At 29.7% G+C, this 17,773-nt stretch overlaps 1 protein-coding gene across 3 annotated transcripts in view; it reads left to right on the forward strand.

Annotated features, from left to right (window-relative positions):
- Positions 1-16,852, forward strand: part of Dbp21E2 (putative ATP-dependent RNA helicase Dbp21E2) — a 55,092-nt gene extending 38,240 nt beyond the window's left edge. For 2 of the 3 annotated variants that reach the window (XM_075369138.1, XM_075369137.1), the window contains exons 9-12: positions 1,380-1,537; positions 3,465-3,648; positions 10,833-10,985; positions 16,569-16,852. In XM_075369138.1, the coding sequence (XP_075225253.1) occupies positions 1,380-1,537; positions 3,465-3,648; positions 10,833-10,985; positions 16,569-16,664 (591 nt within the window). In that variant the 3' untranslated portion in view covers positions 16,665-16,852. The remainder of the gene's footprint in view (positions 1-1,379; positions 1,538-3,464; positions 3,649-10,832; positions 10,986-16,568) is intronic. The other variant, XM_075369139.1, reaches the window with a different exon arrangement.
- Positions 16,853-17,773: the final 921 nt, after the last annotated feature.

A 17,773-nucleotide genomic window follows, 5' to 3' on the forward strand; every position in this document is an offset into this window, starting at 1 on the left:
TTTCCCCGAAATTTCATGAAGTTTACTGCGTGAAATTGTATAGGGGAAACTTTGTTATTGTAAGTTTTGTGCCAAAACACTAAGGCAGTAGATTATTACAGAGAAGTTATTGAAAAGCTTGTGCATTTTTATGAGAAGTACTTCAATTTAAATGGCGACTGTGCATTGTTATGATAAGTACCTCAATAAAAATGGCAACTATGTAGAAAAATAGTTTTAAGATTGTCCTTTTCAAATGTATATAATAAAATTTTTTTTTTTATTTGGTTGGTTATACATTCCAAAACGTAAGTTACTTTCTGGACAGCTTTTGTATAACTAGTTTGTATTATTAATTGAACCCCAACACCGAAAGAACTATTAACACGCCTGTATTATATGTCTCTACAGATTACATCTGTTTACATAATTTTTATGTTCTGTATTTTTTGCTAATAACTGATTCTATGACTGATTATTATTAATTTTATAAATAGCCACCCGGTAGAAAGGTTGAGAGACTAATTTTTGTCTTTATTGCCCACTGCTGATTTCACATTAAAAAGAAAACATTGGAATATTTGTTTTAAAACTATTTATTTGACATCTCTTGTGTAGCCAGTTTTTTACCCCTACAATGGTGCAAAAAATGCTTGAATTTAATTCTTCATATCTGAAGTTTTGAAGGTGAAATTTATGTTTATCCAATTTTTTTTTTTTATTAATAATAATACAAGTTAATATTAAATAGACTCATTAAATTTTAATTTACAGTAGAAATTATTGCATCAAAACGGACATACAAATACAGTAATAATAAACAATAAAATATCTTATATTCATGGGGTAATTATAATAGCTATTATAGAAACATTTCACCTGAAACTTAAAAAGAATATAGAAAAAACTAAAAAAAAGCATTAAGTGCATATAATTAAAATATTCATAATTTTTTGTGTAAAGAGTAGACATTTGACATTTTTCAATTAGTATAACTTAAAGGAGTTAAAGATCTGTTATTGATGGCTCTATTGTAACTGGAAAGCCTATCAAGCATCTTGTAAATGGATCTACCAAAGCAAAAATGGATTATAAAATCATCTTATAAATGGATCTGTGTTTCCTTTTCATTGTTTCCAGTACTGTAAATATCGTTATTGTGCATTAATATATTGTATTAATAATATTAACATTTACAATGCTTCTTGTGTTATGTCACTTATAATTTAGGGTTTTATTTTTTTTTAATGTACAGTTGGCACTTTTTTAATGTGGCAGTTGGAAAGAATGTTCCCAATTGATACCTTGAATTACAATAATTTCATGATTAATTAGCAGGAATAAAATTAGTTTAGTAATAATAATAGTGTAATAAGTAATTGTATAATCTTTGTTTACAGGGTAATATGCTGGTAAAAATTGAAGGGGGTAGACTTCATCATGTTTTACCACATGTACCCCAACATTTTCTTAAAATGAATTTGACTGATAGACCATCAAAGCTTTTAAGTGTTGTAAGAGAGAGTCTTTCTAAAAAAGAACCGGTCATGGTTTTCAGGTATGTTTTAAGATATTGCAGATTATATTGTTTCAAATTTTTCATAACACCAAGGATATACAGTTTGTACAATTCTTTGCATCCTCAACAGGGGCTTAGGGTTTAGAATGAGTTTGTTTTACTCCTGCAAAATCGAAAATGACAAAGAAGGTTCAAAGGTAAAGGTAGATGATGAGAAAGGACAATCTATCCAGAGAAGAACTTTCAATATAAAAATTAGAACTCCACCCAGAAGATATCATCTCAAGGACCCCCTTTTGGCAGCATCCAGTTACAGCCACAACCTGCCAACAGAATGAGTCATTTTTAGCCAGAATTAGAGTAGCACAGTACTGATGAACAGTTCTGCTTTGAATATCTTAAATATATTGTGTAATAAAATTTTATTTTATTCATTTACTGAAGAGCTTTCTAAGCTCAAATTCAGGTTTCGTAAAGGAGTATCTTTTGCTCATGATTTTCTTTAACATATGGAAGTATCCAAATGAATAATAAACCATTCAGCTAAACACCCGCTTAGGTTAAACTGTAAAATATTGGTTTTCAGAAGTTCCATGCTTTTGCATTGATGGCAACATCTTTAGTATTCAAAGTCTGTTCAGAAGGATCCAAAAACTTTTTTTCAAACTATTTGGACACACCTAAAATCAAATGAGCCTTACTTACTTCTCTTCCTGAGGTGATGCGTTTCCATTTCAGGAAACATTTATTTATATCATTTCTTTAATATCTGCACTCATCGTTTTAAAAAGGATTTTCAATTTGAGAAATTAGAGAGATCTAGTTGAGCCAAATCAGCTGAGTAGGATGGCTAAAGAAGCAGAGTTTTATCAATTTTAGCCAAAAATCTGAAACAAGAGCTATGTCATGAAATCCATATGGAATTTCATGACATAAACCAAATGATATCTTACATTTTTTCTGCTTGTATCTTGATTTGCCAAATGGCAATTAGGATGCACAATTTTATGAGCGCATGCAATATGAGTATTGTCAGAGTCATTGTGAGCTGTCCTGAACGCAGGTTATCTGTTGATTGATGATCATCAGTAAAAAAAATAAATTTGTTTTGTCATTTCAAGATTGTTCATAAATGTTTTCCCAAGCTTTAAACAAAACTTAATTTTAATTCACTGCGTATGAATATACCTTTAATATCACAGAAACTTAGCCTTCACGCATATGAACAAACAGCTGTAGCTCAATGAATAACCACAAAAGGATGATGCAACTAATTACAAATTAATCAAAGCTGATGACCTTATACAGCATATATCAGTCAATACTATGGCTTCATTTTGGGTACTATTTAAAAAGTTTGGAAATGTTGTTAATAGATTTTGATAATTGGAGCACCTCACATCAAGGACATATGCATTCTTGCTGACTTTCTAAGATTATGTTGTAGCAAAAGCAGATCTGGCTCTCTTTTAGGCCTTTGTAAGATAATTCAAATTTTAATATGTTTGGCTGATGTTTATAGAATGTTCCAGTTAGAACTGTCTTGATGTTTGCTTGTCTTCTTCTGGACTGAGGGTTATGCCCAAGAACTGTTAGGTTAGGAAGAAAAATTGAATCTCATGAACAATGAGTATCTGAACCGGTAAATGTATTAGTAAATTGATGTTCCTTTGTGAAGTTGCTTCTAAATTCACCCTGTTAGCTGCGTAAAGGAATCATCAGTTATTTTCCAAAAGCAGAACTACACATAATTCATGTTCTGCAATATAGATATAGTTATACAATAAGTAACCTAAAGGTAATTAGAAAAATGTTATTAAACTAATACATAAATGAAACTGGTTAAAGACTTGTTTTAAATTTAAGTAGTATCTTTAATCAGAAGTCTGTTTAGTTATTTGAAAATAAGAATCGTTACAGTTTATACTTTTTTGTCTAAAGTAATTAAATTAGAATTTTTTTACAGTAACCGATCACCTACTTGTGACTGGGCAACAATGTTTATGAATGAAAATGGTATTAAAGCAGTCAATTTAAATGGTGATATGCCATATGAAATACGTGCAGGAAAGTTTAAGCAGTTCCAAGATGGAGAAGTTGATGTCATATCTTGTACAGATATTGGATCAAGAGGTCTTGATACTAGAAGAGTAAGATTACAAATTAATACGTATTGCAGAATTTATTTTTATTTATGCAATTATATTATTATTATTTAAAAAATACTAGAGAATTATAAGGTCATAAAAAGATTTTTTTTATTTAAAACTTACGTAGAATCATTTATTAAAATTTATTTCTACCTCTTCTGCTTTTTTTTAACCACATTTAGTGACACATCACATCTGTATAAAATGTAATAAAATCTAATTTAAATTATTAAAAAATTAGAAAAGCATATTTACAATCTCACACTCGCTGATATAAAATAAATATTCTGCTGCTGTTACAAACTGTTGGTGGAAAATGAAATTATTATTTTTGATACTATAATTTAAATGTAATTTAACACTTAAATAATTTAATTATCTACCGACAGTTTTATTTTATGTCGGTGACTTAAAATGGTAAACATGCATCTTAATAACATCAACATTTTAAATAAGGCCTTTATTAAATTTTATGCTAAAAAAAGTTCCGATAAAACAGAGATCTGTGTGAAATTATTAAATGTGGATAAAAAACAAAACCAGTTGATGGAAAGAATTAATTTTTAAAAATAATATTTTATTTTGCTTCAAGGATTCAGTATGCTAAAATATTTATTAGCATAGACTAAATTGAATTTTATGCAGTTTTTCCAAATTTAATAATTATTGTAAAAAGTAAATAATGATAATTAACTCATCATTGAAGGTTATAATTTTAAAAAGTTGTAATTTTAATATTTGATATTGGTACTAACTACCTTAGAGAAAGGGATTTCAGTAGTTGAATTAAATAAATTTAATATATTAATCATAAATTTAATAATCCTTCAAATTGATCATTATAATTGTGTACAATTTGTTTTAAAGTTTCTGTATTAACCCTCTTTGATACACAAATTTATGTTTGTTATGATGTTCTTGAGTCAGCTGTTAACTAAATCATTATCGGCTGCCTTTCCTCTAAATTTACCATTTCTTACTTGTAGATATTTCGGTTATGAGTAAATTATTATATCACCTCAAAAGCCAAACAAACAAGCATATTGAATTAAATTATGAAATTCTGAAAGCTTTTGTGATAATAAAAATAATTGAATTTTATTTGTGATTGAAGAAAGATAATTACAACAAATACATAATCAACACTTTATAGACATGACCAAAAACTGGTCATCTGTCAGGTTGAGTTCCTATTTTTAATTATTCTACTTCAAAACCGAGATAAGATAATGATATCAAAAAGAATCGCAAAGTAATAAATAACCTAATTCCCAGTAATATAAAAAATCTTGCAGCTATTAATAATGACTAGACAAAATAATATAAAACTAGAAATAAAGCAAAAACAATAATTAGTACATTGTGTTGAAGATTTCCACGAATTTCTATCCAATTCACTGGACATAAATTATGATCATTGTACCTTTCTTTATTGTGACCTTAAATTGAAATTATGAATTTCATTGCAATGGACTCAGCAATATATATATTATCTTAAATACGAGCACATTGACAGACATACACACATACATATATATATGAGGTGTGTTCAAAAAGTAATAAGAATTTTTGTTTTTGGATAGAATTTTATTTATTCGTCTACATTAATGTTATCCCCTTCAAAATAGTCCCTGTTAGATATTATAACTTAAGCTAGTGCTTTTTCCAATCCCCTAAACACTTTTGGAATTCAATCTTTGGAATAGTGTTTAGCTCTTTCCTTTTAATCTCATCTATGCTTGTAAAACAATAGCCCTTTAAAGTTTTCTTTATTTTTGAGAATAGAAAAAAGTCACATGCGGCCATGTCTGGCGAATATGATGGCAGGGGTATCATTACAGTGTTGTTTTTGGCTAAAAACTGATGAACTAGCAATGAAGTTCAAAAACACCCACAAATCCGGGCGTTTTTTAGGACTGCTTCGCGCAAACAGCATTGAACTTGTAGGTAATACTCCTTATAGATGCTTTGACCTTGTGGCAAGAATTCATGATGCACTATGCTGTTAAAATCGAAGAACATGGTGATCATAACCTTCATATTCAGCCGTACTTGTCCAGCTTTTTTCGGTCTTGCTAATCCAGAATGCCTCCACTGGGACGATTGAGCCTTAGTTTCGACATGATATCCGTAAACCCATGTTTCATCACCTGTTATGATACGTTTCTGTAATTCTGCATCGTTGTTGATTTCATTTAGCAACTCCTGAGCAACTTCCATTCACCTCTGTTTTTGTTTGAAATTCAACAATTTTGGAACAGATTTTGCTGTCACACATTTCAATCCCAAAACATCTGAACACATTTTATGGCATGAGCCAATTAACCCAACATCATCAGCGAATTCTCTAATTGTGATTCAGTGATCATTCACAATCATTTCTTTCACCTTTTCCATGTTTTCATCGGTTGTTGATGTGCTGGGACATTTGGGGCGCTCATCGTCTTCATGACTTCTTAGAAACGCTTATACCAGTCGTAAACCCTTTTTTTACTCATAGCAGACTCACCAAAAGCAATATTTGACATTTTTAAAACATGGCTAGTCTTTATTCCATTCTTACAACAAAATGTAATACAAATTCATCGATCCATTATTTATACAAATAAAAAATCACCGATTGTACCAAAACATGTGTTATCATTTTGACAACTGACAACAGACTAAACATCCAATATGGCTAAAAATGTATGATACTTTTCAGATATGTTTACCAATACAACAAAAAAATCCTGAGAATTGGACCAGTACATCCTGCGAAATTTCAAAATTCCCTTTACTTTTTGAACACACCTTGCATACACATCTACACCAACACACTTCCCCCCCCCTCCCACATGCTTCGTCCCTCAAAATCACCCAACCGTCCTCATTGGATTTAAATTTCAGCTGTATAAATATGAAATTATTATGACACGGCTGGTCTTTATAATTGTCCAGCCTGACATGCCAGGTCTTTGTAATTGTCCAGCCGAATCAAAATTTATCCTCCTTCAGAGTTTGCACTTCTTTCGACAATCTGTTTTCTCCATAAGATCACAAATTCCATCTGATATACCCAAAATATCTTCTTTTGTTGCCAGCTTGGTGAAGTTTTCTTCAAAATTTTTCTATCATGCTGCTTGGTCTTCCCTGTCAAGTGAATTAAATGCACAATCCCATTTTCCTCCTCAAGGCTGCAGCATTACAAACTTATCCATAATGTAAATAAATCGCTGCAAGGAAGCACTGTTAACCTGAAACATAATTAAAAATGTTTATAAATAATATAAAAAATCACAATTATTAAAATTAATACTGATCTTAAAAATGTTTCAAATAATAAAATATGGAGAAAATAAATGTAAAGCACAGTAAGCCATAACAACCCGATTGTCCTGTTCTGTTGTGAGGTTTTCCAGCACCAATTTCACACAAACCTTTCGCATGTCCAAATCGTCTGTCAAAATTTGATGTACGGTGAAAGCGTATAAATTTAACTGTTCACTCATCATCCTTATTGTTAAACAACGGTCTGATTTCACAAGAACCCTCATACGCTTAATGTTTTCATCAGATTTTGAAGTTGAAGGTCTCCCTGAGCGAGGTTGATCTTCAACGTGTTCTGGCCTTCCAAAAATTATGTGTGCCAGCGGAAAACTTGTGCTCTTGATTAGCAATGTTCCCCATAGGCCTGTTTCAACTTTTCAAAGGTCACACTCGCGGATTCCCCAAATTTAACACAAAACTTGATTGCACAACATTGCTCTAAATTCCAATGCTCCATTTTTGTAACACACAACAAAAACACAACTTCACTGATGGCACTGTCAAAAATAATGTGTTGGCTGAACGGAGTTGAAACTCGTACTGACCATATGGAAGGGATGAACAAACCGATCTAGCACAGACCGGTAGACACAGCACTGCCAGATCGCTCACAGTGTTACCAATCTCATTACTTTTCTCACACACCTCATATGTATTTAATTTAGCAAATTAAATTTTAATACAGTTTTTTTTTATTTTTTAGGTCAGAATTGTATCATTTATTGAAAATCTGTGTCTCTTCTTACTTTTAGTCGAGCTTTCACTTTTCAAGCTTTTGATTTTCACTTCTCTTCTATTAATTACTTTTTTTTTAAATGTAATTTTATCTTTGTCTTTAGTTGAATGAGAATTGTTACACTGATCTTCCAGAGAAAACTATCAGTAATTATTACTATTTAATTTTCAAAAGCCCTCCAGAATAATAAAAATCTGATGATATAAAATCAAAAATCTGAAAGGTCATAATCCTTATGAAATTACAGGGTTACCAAAAAGTTCATGGTTCTTGTTGTTACCCAGTCCTGTTTTAGGTAACAATCCTTTTTCATTAATTACATTGTTTTTTTAGTAAACGCATTTATTTACACCATTGTTAAAAAAAAATTCGCCCAATTTTTTTTTAAATTATGAACTGGCACTCTAAAGCATCTTTTTACCATATAAAGGCAATTTTTTTTAACATTTGAACACTCATTTCTCCATATTTATTTATTCTTTGCATATAATATTCTTAAATTAATTTACTACGTGTAAAATAATATGTGCAGGTTTCATGAATAAAAATAAAAAATTCCATACCAATTTTCAAGAATAGCTTGTTAAATGATATGAATTCATTTAAAGTCAGTGAAATTATATTAAAATCATGGTGATCTATGTGAAATTAAACTATAACTAAGATTTTCTTTTTTTATTGACTAATTATAAAATTTAAACAACATAAAAAATGTAATAGATTTTGAGAGGACATAAGTAGATCTGTTTATGAGCTAGAGAAGTTTTTTTGCTGTTCTTGAGCTAAACCTGAAAAAATATTAAGCTGCAATGCTTCACTAAATTTATTTTATGTAACTTAATATTAGAGAAAATAAATACAGTAAGTATTGTTTATAGTGACATCAGATGTAATGACATATCTGATATAGTGACCAAAAACTTATCTCTTGGTTGTTTTGGTGTGCTGTTCAATACATAAATACAGTATGCATATTGTTTAGAATTACATCAGTTTTAGTGACATATCGGTTATTATGACTTATTTTTCCTACTGCAATGCAACATTTTATCATTTATAATGACAGACAGCAGAAGTGACTCATCAGTAAGGTAGTATATCTACATTGTAGCCAAAGAAATATTTTGACACTTCCTTTTTTCTTACATATGTACTGTAGTTCATTTTTTTAACTTCTTCGTGTACCAGATTGTTGTAAACTGAAGCAGCCACATCTGAATGTGGCTGCTTCAGTTTACAACAAAAAATTAATAACAACTGATTGTTATTAATTTTTTGCTGTGAGCATATCATATCGTGTAGGTACAGTATTTTATTTACGTATGCTGAGTAATTCATTCAATAGTGATTTAATTATGACTTTGCGAAAAACATTCATGATAGAGGAACTTGTATTTTTTATTGCATAGTTTTGTTTTTTTAATGATATTTTTGCAGAAATAAATTATTATTTTTAATAATTATTATTATTACTGTATTACAATACCCATGTAGATGGCATATTAAAGAAAGTATTTCCACTCAAGCTACCTAAACATCGGTTACTGTATCAGTTATAATGACCTAAAATTGTCCCGTGGAGGTCACTATAAATAATATTTACTGTATTTAATATATTAAAGTAAAGGCAGTTGATATTTTTAAAGTGAGGTTCACACCTTCCATTTTTATAACTTGGAGAATTTCAAAGATCTATTTCATGTTTACTTCTATTTTTGTGAAGAATGACCTTCCTAAATAAATTTACTGCATCTTTTGCTGATGATGTGTAATGAAAGACTGACTAATTTAAAAAAGAACATTTAACTGACCATATGCCTTGTCAGTAACTATTAAAAAAAAAATTAAATTTAAATCTTTGAAAAACCATTGTTGTATTGTTTAACTTAATTATTAACAAACAGTTTAAATCCAGATCTTTGATAAATATTTTGTGTCGGTGAAAAGTTAAATAATTAATGTTTGCAGGTAAATATGCATACTCGAGCAGATTACAAACTTATTTGTTTTGAGAAATTTTCTTATTTAACTGGTATTGACAGTTATTTATGTTCTTTTATTTCTAATGCAGAAAAATTGATTAGATTATTTTTTAAATAAATTGTAGAGCTTCAACAAATCCAATTTTAAAGAAGATAATATATTAACCCTTCAAGCCGGTATTTAAATTTTTAAAGTCCTACCGTACTGCCGGTAATTTAAATGCCCAACCAGCAGCTGTATTACAGTACTAAAAGTAAAAAATTATAGCTTCAAAACTATTACACCAATTTAAACCAGATTTTCAGCAGAAGAATCATCCACTTTTTTCCACATCCAATCTACGTCTTTTCTTGTATGCTTCACTTGTATATCAATATCATCATCACTATTGCCACTACTCTGTTCAGAATCTTCTTTACTTTCATTACGATTTTCTGGCAAAAAATCTTCACTTTTGTCACTATCAAATTCACTACCACTATCAAATATTCTAATGTTACTGTCACACGTCTCATCTAAACATTCAATAATTTTTTCCGATGTAAGAGTATGCGACGTGCTTGACCTGGCCATTTTCATTTGACGCAACTGACTGAAAGAAGAGCATTCAACTTCGTATAACAAAATCGTATTTTATCACCGATATGCAATCCTATGCAGTTATAAAAACACAGAGGGGAAGAATGAAGCCTAGTGATAACACAGAGCCAGTTGTTCAAATAAACATTACGAGATGGCAGTGTTATGAAGTTTTGAAGCGAGCACTGCGCGCTGTGAGACTGTCACGTCCACCCGCCGATACATACAACTTAACATGTGCGTGACACTCACGTGCTCCCTGCCTAAGGGTTAATAGATTTTATGTACCTATTAAGTTCTTTTTTGTGAAAGTTAAATTGTAGTTATTACTAGTTATTAATGATTTTTTTAATTATTAAACATTGTTGTACTAATTATTGTAAAACTAATTTAAATGATTTGACTGTTCTAATACTGTAAATGAACTTCTATGATAATACTGAACATAAACTGCTATGATTAACTGGAAAAGATTTTTCAGTACCCACCTTAGTACACTCTTTATTTAATATGTTAATGAAATCAAATTATCCTTTTTTATTTTTATGATTATTAATTGTGTATGAATTTTTTTTAGGTAAAACATGTTATAAATTATGATTTTCCATTATATATAGCCGACTACATCCACCGTTGTGGTAGAACTGGTAGAGCCGGCACAAGTACTGAATGTAAAGTTACTAATTTTGTTGTTGGGAAAAGAGATGTTGAAATTGTTCAACAAATAGAGGTATGTATGATATAGTTATTTGTATGAAATGCTGATCTTTCTACATTTTTTTCTGGTATAACATAAATACAATATACAATATACAGGTGTATCAAGAAGTTCTGCCAGGACTTTCATAACCTATTCTACTTGTGAAAATAATAGAAAAAATTTATGTAAACATATGTCCTAAAATACTTCGTTTGCAAGTTACAGCTAGTAAAACATTTCACTCTGATTTCAGCTACCCTGATGAAATGAGGTATTGAAGTATTTAGGATGTTAATTGAGGGACAGAATTGATGATTTCTTATGGTTTTTGACATGAAAAATCAAATAAAATAGGTCCCAGAACAGTATCTATAGTAAGTTTTGGGTGAAAAACACCCAATAAATTATGTGTGTTTTTACCTTAAAAATGTTAAATGGGTAATAAACACATCAAACTTTTAAACAAAATTTGTAGAAAATTTAATTCTGAACAAAATAGTGTAAGATAAGTTAAATAAAACAAAGAAAAGTTAGAAAAATTGTAATTTTATTTATAAACTATACACTAGACCAAAGACTATAAACAGGTACATATAATGTACCTACATTATATGTATTGTATATGGTTTATAATAACTTCAAAAATGAACCCACCATTTTAAATACATTTCTTGACAAGCTTCTGTACTGCTTTTGTTGTTCTTTTTAGATCTTCAGGGCTGCCCTTATTTTTTTGCTCAGCCTCTTGCATAATGCGGATCATTAATTTCTCACAAAAATGTATTTTTGTTTTGAATACAACCCCAGATGCAAAAATCTAAAGATGTTAGATAGGCGATCTTGGTGGCCAGGAATGTGGACTTCCACAACCAATCAATCCATTTCTCAGGGAGATGATTTTTTAAGTAAGTGGAAACGGCACAAGAGAAATGGAGAGCTGCGCCATTGTGCTAGAAGTATACTTTGCATCTCAGCGCCAGAGGTGCAGCTGCGGCAATTCTTCTTGAAGAAAGTGTGTGTAGACCTTGGCATTTTTGTACTAGGTAATATGAATGGTCCAAACAGTAGATTGTGAAGGAGGCCACACCATACATTGATACTAAATCGATGTTGAAAATTGCCTTCCACCATTTCATGAGGATTTACTTCTTACTTGTATGTTCATTGTGTAAGTTGTTGGTGCTATCTTGAGTGAAATTTTCCTTGTTGGTAAATAAAACATACTAGTAGAGATGTTGATTTGTATTCCACTAGGTGCAGAACTCCAAGCGAAGTGAATCATCTACTAGTGTAGATGTTGAACTGTCTGTTTATGATAAGGATCAAATTTTTTTTGTTAAAAAGTGTCCTCCAAACCATCAAATGTAAACATCTGATCCGCTTAGAATGACATCGTATACACTGTTGTCTGGACTGCACTTAAATGCATCAATAATAATTTTCAGTAATACCATCGTATTGGACAGATCGTTTATAGGTGGTACGAATAGTAGGTAGTGAACTTGTTTCCTGAAGATTGTGAAAAGTTGTGCTAACTGTTTTGGTATCTGGAATCCTGTGATTCAGAAAACATATTTCATACTCTATTGCAGCAGCTGTAGCATTACCATTACACACACCCAAAATGAATACTCTGTCAGCATATTCCTTTATCGTAAATAAGTACAACATTACTTCAATTGCAGACTGATTACATTCAAAATAAAATTCATAAAAAACTTTCACTAACTACAGCACAGTTCACAGTACCTGATATACTTAATAATAAAAACAGAATAATATAAAACACTATTACAGTATTGCGCATTGTTGATCAGCTGGTGTTATTTTATTGTCAACTATGAAATAATTTTTCAAATTTATTATATTTTTGTCATTAATAAAAAAATTATTATCCGAGTAATTTTTATTTATTTATTCTTATTTTATAAGTACATAAGTTCCAGTTTTGTTTTAAATCTTTAAACAGTAAATCTTGTTATTACAAATTTTTCCCATCACCGAAAAAGAATTTGGTTTTCGTTTACCATTCAGTAAGTACTTTTCGACAAATGTAGTAATGTACTGTTTCTAAATAAAATTGGAATTTTTCTAACTTGTTTTATTCAACTAATCTTACACAGTTTGTTCAAAATTAAATTCTCTACAAGTCTTGTTTAAAAGTTTTATGTTTATTACCCATTTAACAAAGTTATTGTATGTCAAACATAAAAAACAGGTTAAAATTTTATTGGTTTTCACCCCAAATTACTCAAAAACTACTGTAAATATGGTTCTAATATCTACATTATTTGATTTTTTAGGATAAAAACTATAAAAATCACTAATTCTACTCCTTAATTAACATCCTAAATATTTCAGTACGACCTCATTTCACTAGGGTAGCTGAAATCTGAGCGAAATTTTTTACTAACTGTAACTTGCCAACAAAGCATTTTAGGATGTAAGAGTTTATATGAATTTTTTCCATTATTTTCATGAGTAGAATAGGTTACAAAAGTCCCGGGGAATTTTGTGATACATCTGTATGTGCACATAAATTATATTAATTTATTATCAATAATTTTAATAATTATGTAATATACTCCTTTTTGAAATTTTGTTTTTAAAACATATTATAAATGTAGCAGAATAAATGCACTTCAATGTCAGGTGTTTTATTGCTGGCAGGGATTTTTTAATTGGGTAGACATGAATTTTGTAAATTATCAAAAAGTAAAATGTTTGTTGGATTTTTGTCATCTCTGTTCTTCCAGTATACTGTTGTAGTATATTGATATTAATGTTAAAATTTTATTTTTTTCCATATATAAAAATACCAAGGTTGTTGTCAATGATACTAATTTGTGATTAGTGTGTGTGAAATGGTTGGCAAATGTTAACTACATTACTATACAGGCTTTCAAGTATTTATTTATTTTTGAAGCTCTGTCCCATTTGATTGATGTAGAACATTGTATAGTTGTGAATGCAGTTTATATATTCCAGTTCATTGCGTTTTTGGCCATTTTGTTCGATATGTAATGATTTGTTTTTCTGAAGGCCACGTAATATTCAGATTTTTAAATTTTTTAAGTTAATTCCTCTTAATGCATTTATTTATTTTAATGTTTGGTACTTTTTTTTTTGTGTAGAAATATTTCAACGAATGATTTTATATCTATTTATGTGTGCTAAGTATTTTATATTGTTGATTTCTTGAATATGGTCTTAAGGTAATAGTCTGAGGATGTTGAGTGTCTGTGAATTATATACTGAGTGAGCGACTTAAAACCAAACAGAGCCGGCTCAAACTCCAGTTTTTTGAGTGCCACCAGTGCACAACCAGTACTGGTTGTGCGTGTTACTACATTTATGTTGTTGTCAGTTGTAAACTATTCTGTTATTCATTGCATTATAATTTCATTCTTTGCAGTTGTATTTTTCTAAAATACCTTATTTGATCAAGAAAAGGATTGCCATAGTGAAAGTTTACTTGTGTTCTGATTCTTTCAAGAAATGCATCCAATATTTTCTGAGAAATTCCTGAATGCAAATATCCTAGCAAAGAGTAGCATACATAATTTGGTTAAAAAATAGTCTACAACATAGTCAGTTTCAAACACAAAATGAAATAGGAACCTCCTGCTGTGACTTATAGTGAGGCCATAGCCCATATTCAAAGAAGAATTTCTGCCAGGCTGAAAAAATAAGTACTTATATCACAACAAATTAGTATAAAATACATATCTTGCCATAAGATTCTTCACAATTTAAATTGAAATTGTATCGTATAACAACTTAAGAGAACAGACATAACAAAACATTTTAATTATTTCATTTTATTTATTTAACATTTTATTTATTTTTATTAATTGGATTCTCAAAAACATTGTTGATGAACAGATAGACGTAATGCTGTATTTTTTGTCAGATAAGGCAAGGTTTAATTTATCGGAGCATGTTAATTCGTAAAATTCCAGGTATTGATATTGAAAATCCTCATTGGATGTTTGAGCATCCACTACACGATGAGAAAATCGGCGTGTGGCTTGCTGTTTCTGGAATTGTATAGCACGGCTAATATTTTTTGACTGAACTGATAATACAAAAGTGTTCCATACAATTTTTTAAGAATTCCACATTCAGTTAACAGATCATGTGGCTTCTTCCAATAAGATAGAACCATGTGTTAGGCAATAAATGATTCAGTAGCATGCATTCATGCAGTTTTTACAGAAGAACAAGCTGTATATGACAGTGGCCTCCCATGTTCCTCAGATTTCCTTAGTTGTGATATTTTTCCTTGGAGTTATATGAAGGAGAGAGTTAATGAATGAAATTTCTATACTATTAATGATTTGATGATGAAGATTTAATAGGAAATCAACAGCATTTTGCATCAGGTGACTCTCAGCATGATCACTAAAATAAAAAATGCACTGCTGATGTAGGCCACTCATTGAATTAAGGTTGAATTTTTATTATGATAATCTATACAGGCAGAAATATTTTAAATAAATCATGACAGTGGCCTCCCATGTTCCTCAGATTTCCTTAGTTGTGATATTTTTCCTTGGAGTTATATGAAGGAGAGAGTTAATGAATGAAATTTCTATACTATTAATGATTTGATGATGAAGATTTAATAGGAAATCAACAGCATTTTGCATCAGGTGACTCTCAGCATGATCACTAAAATAAAAAATGCACTGCTGATGTAGGCCACTCATTGAATTAAGGTTGAATTTTTATTATGATAATCTATACAGGCAGAAATATTTTAAATAAATCATTGAATATTGATAAATGAGTATTTTGAAGTAGTCTTTTTAAACAGGCCATTTTCTTTAAATGAAAATTTGGTTCTTTTCCATTATCTCTATTATCTAATCTTGATAGTATCTATCTTTCTTTCTTTTTCTGTTTAGCCTCTGGAACCACCGTAAGGTATTCTTCAGAGGATGATATGTATGAATGCAAATGAAGTGTAGTCTTGTACAGTCTCAGGTCGACCAGTCCTGAGATGTATGGTTAATTGAAACCCAACTACCAAAGAACACTGGTTTCGACGATCTAGTATTGAGATTCGTATAAATGTAGGCCACTCACTTCTAACATCTTTTATAAAACTATGGAAATATGTAAACTTTTGCTAATACAAATACGGAATTTAATTTATGTTTTCATTTTTTTCGATTCATTCATAAGATGTTTCTTGCCACAGTATTTAGTCAGTTTAAATGACTGACTCCATGTGTTTGAAATTGAGGTCTTTTTCAGTACATTATATATTCTTGATCACATACCCTCATTTATTTTTTTAACATTTATATTCATTCCATATTTAACTGCATTCTCTCTAATTGTGAAGTAATTAACTTAATAAGTTACTGAAATCATCTGTTAAAACATTCTATTGCTGGAACATTTTTATTATAATTTATTATTGTTTCTAATCAGAGTATTTGTTAAACAAGATCTAGATTAGCTTCTCCTTGTATATTTACTTTTTTCCTAGAGTAAATCATTACAAAGTAAAAAAAATAAATAATTAATTTTGTTAATAGATAAGTGTAATTTAATCATTAAAGAGTTTATTTTATTAACATTCTGCATAATTTTCTTTTACAGACCTCTGTTCGGAAATTCTCAATGTTACCAGATGTGACTGGAAATATTACCAGAATAATTTCTAATAGACTTATGAGAAATCCATATAAAGGTTAACAAAATACTTTATTTTTAATGTATCTAATGTAAATTTATAGCAACATTATTGTAAATGTTAAATGTTATCAAACATTTTTTTGTAATTTATTAAATAATTGTCAAAAAATTGTGTATGATTGTGTTCTCTTTTCCTGTGGAGGAATTTTTAAATGAGTTATTAAAAATAAGTTATTATCTAATTCTTATTTTTTCAAATTTTCTTTCCTAGGCTATATAAACATCATTATTAGTTAGCGATTTTAGTCCCCTTCATTTCTTTTGGAGATTTCTTTTCATTTCCTATTTGTTCCTGCGAGCTTACTACCAAATGAAAAAAAAAAAATTTAAATTTGAAAAGCTCAAGTGAATCAATTATACAATAGAAAATAAAAGCTTAACTAAATAATTCAAATTAAAGCGGGAATAACGAAATAATGTACTTTGGTTATGTAATCTGACACACAAGTATATTATTAAAAATAAAAAAATAATTAACATTAACAATACAAAAAATAATTTTTTTTAACATTTATTAAACATATTAAGCATATCAAAATTATACGGAATCACATATTACTTCCATAGAATACACATTTCCACACTACTCGTATGTTGTATTATTTTTAAAAAATCTTTCTTATTAATTTTTTTTTTTATATATATAAGGATACTTTTTTGTCAAATATAAAAATAATGATGACCTCGCAACGAATACACCTGTTTACCCAGTCTCACTGTCCTGTCATTTCGAACAAAGAACATATCACCACTTCCGTGCGATCTGATTTTAAACACGTCCTTTCTTCATCACGGCTAAATTCACACTACCAAACAAAAAATGTCAGTCTGACTTCCCCCACCAGACGCCCTTTCGTATCTATGCACGTACACACTTTTTTCTGAGAATGTATACACACTCACCAGCCCACGATGACATCACCGTCTGGCTATCCAGACCATGTCAGACATCAAAAAACAAAGTTATGTAATACAATTTCTTATCAAATTAATAATATTGAAACTTTTTTCTTTATGAGATATTATATATTGTTCGTAACCCACAAAATTTAGAATGGTTACATTCCCCTCTAGGAAAACTGCAGATCAAACGAGGTCATTTTTTATTA

The sequence above is a fragment of the Lycorma delicatula genome, chromosome 6, assembly GCF_047948215.1.
Source record: "Lycorma delicatula isolate Av1 chromosome 6, ASM4794821v1, whole genome shotgun sequence".
NCBI classification, from domain to species: Eukaryota; Metazoa; Arthropoda; class Insecta; order Hemiptera; family Fulgoridae; genus Lycorma; species Lycorma delicatula.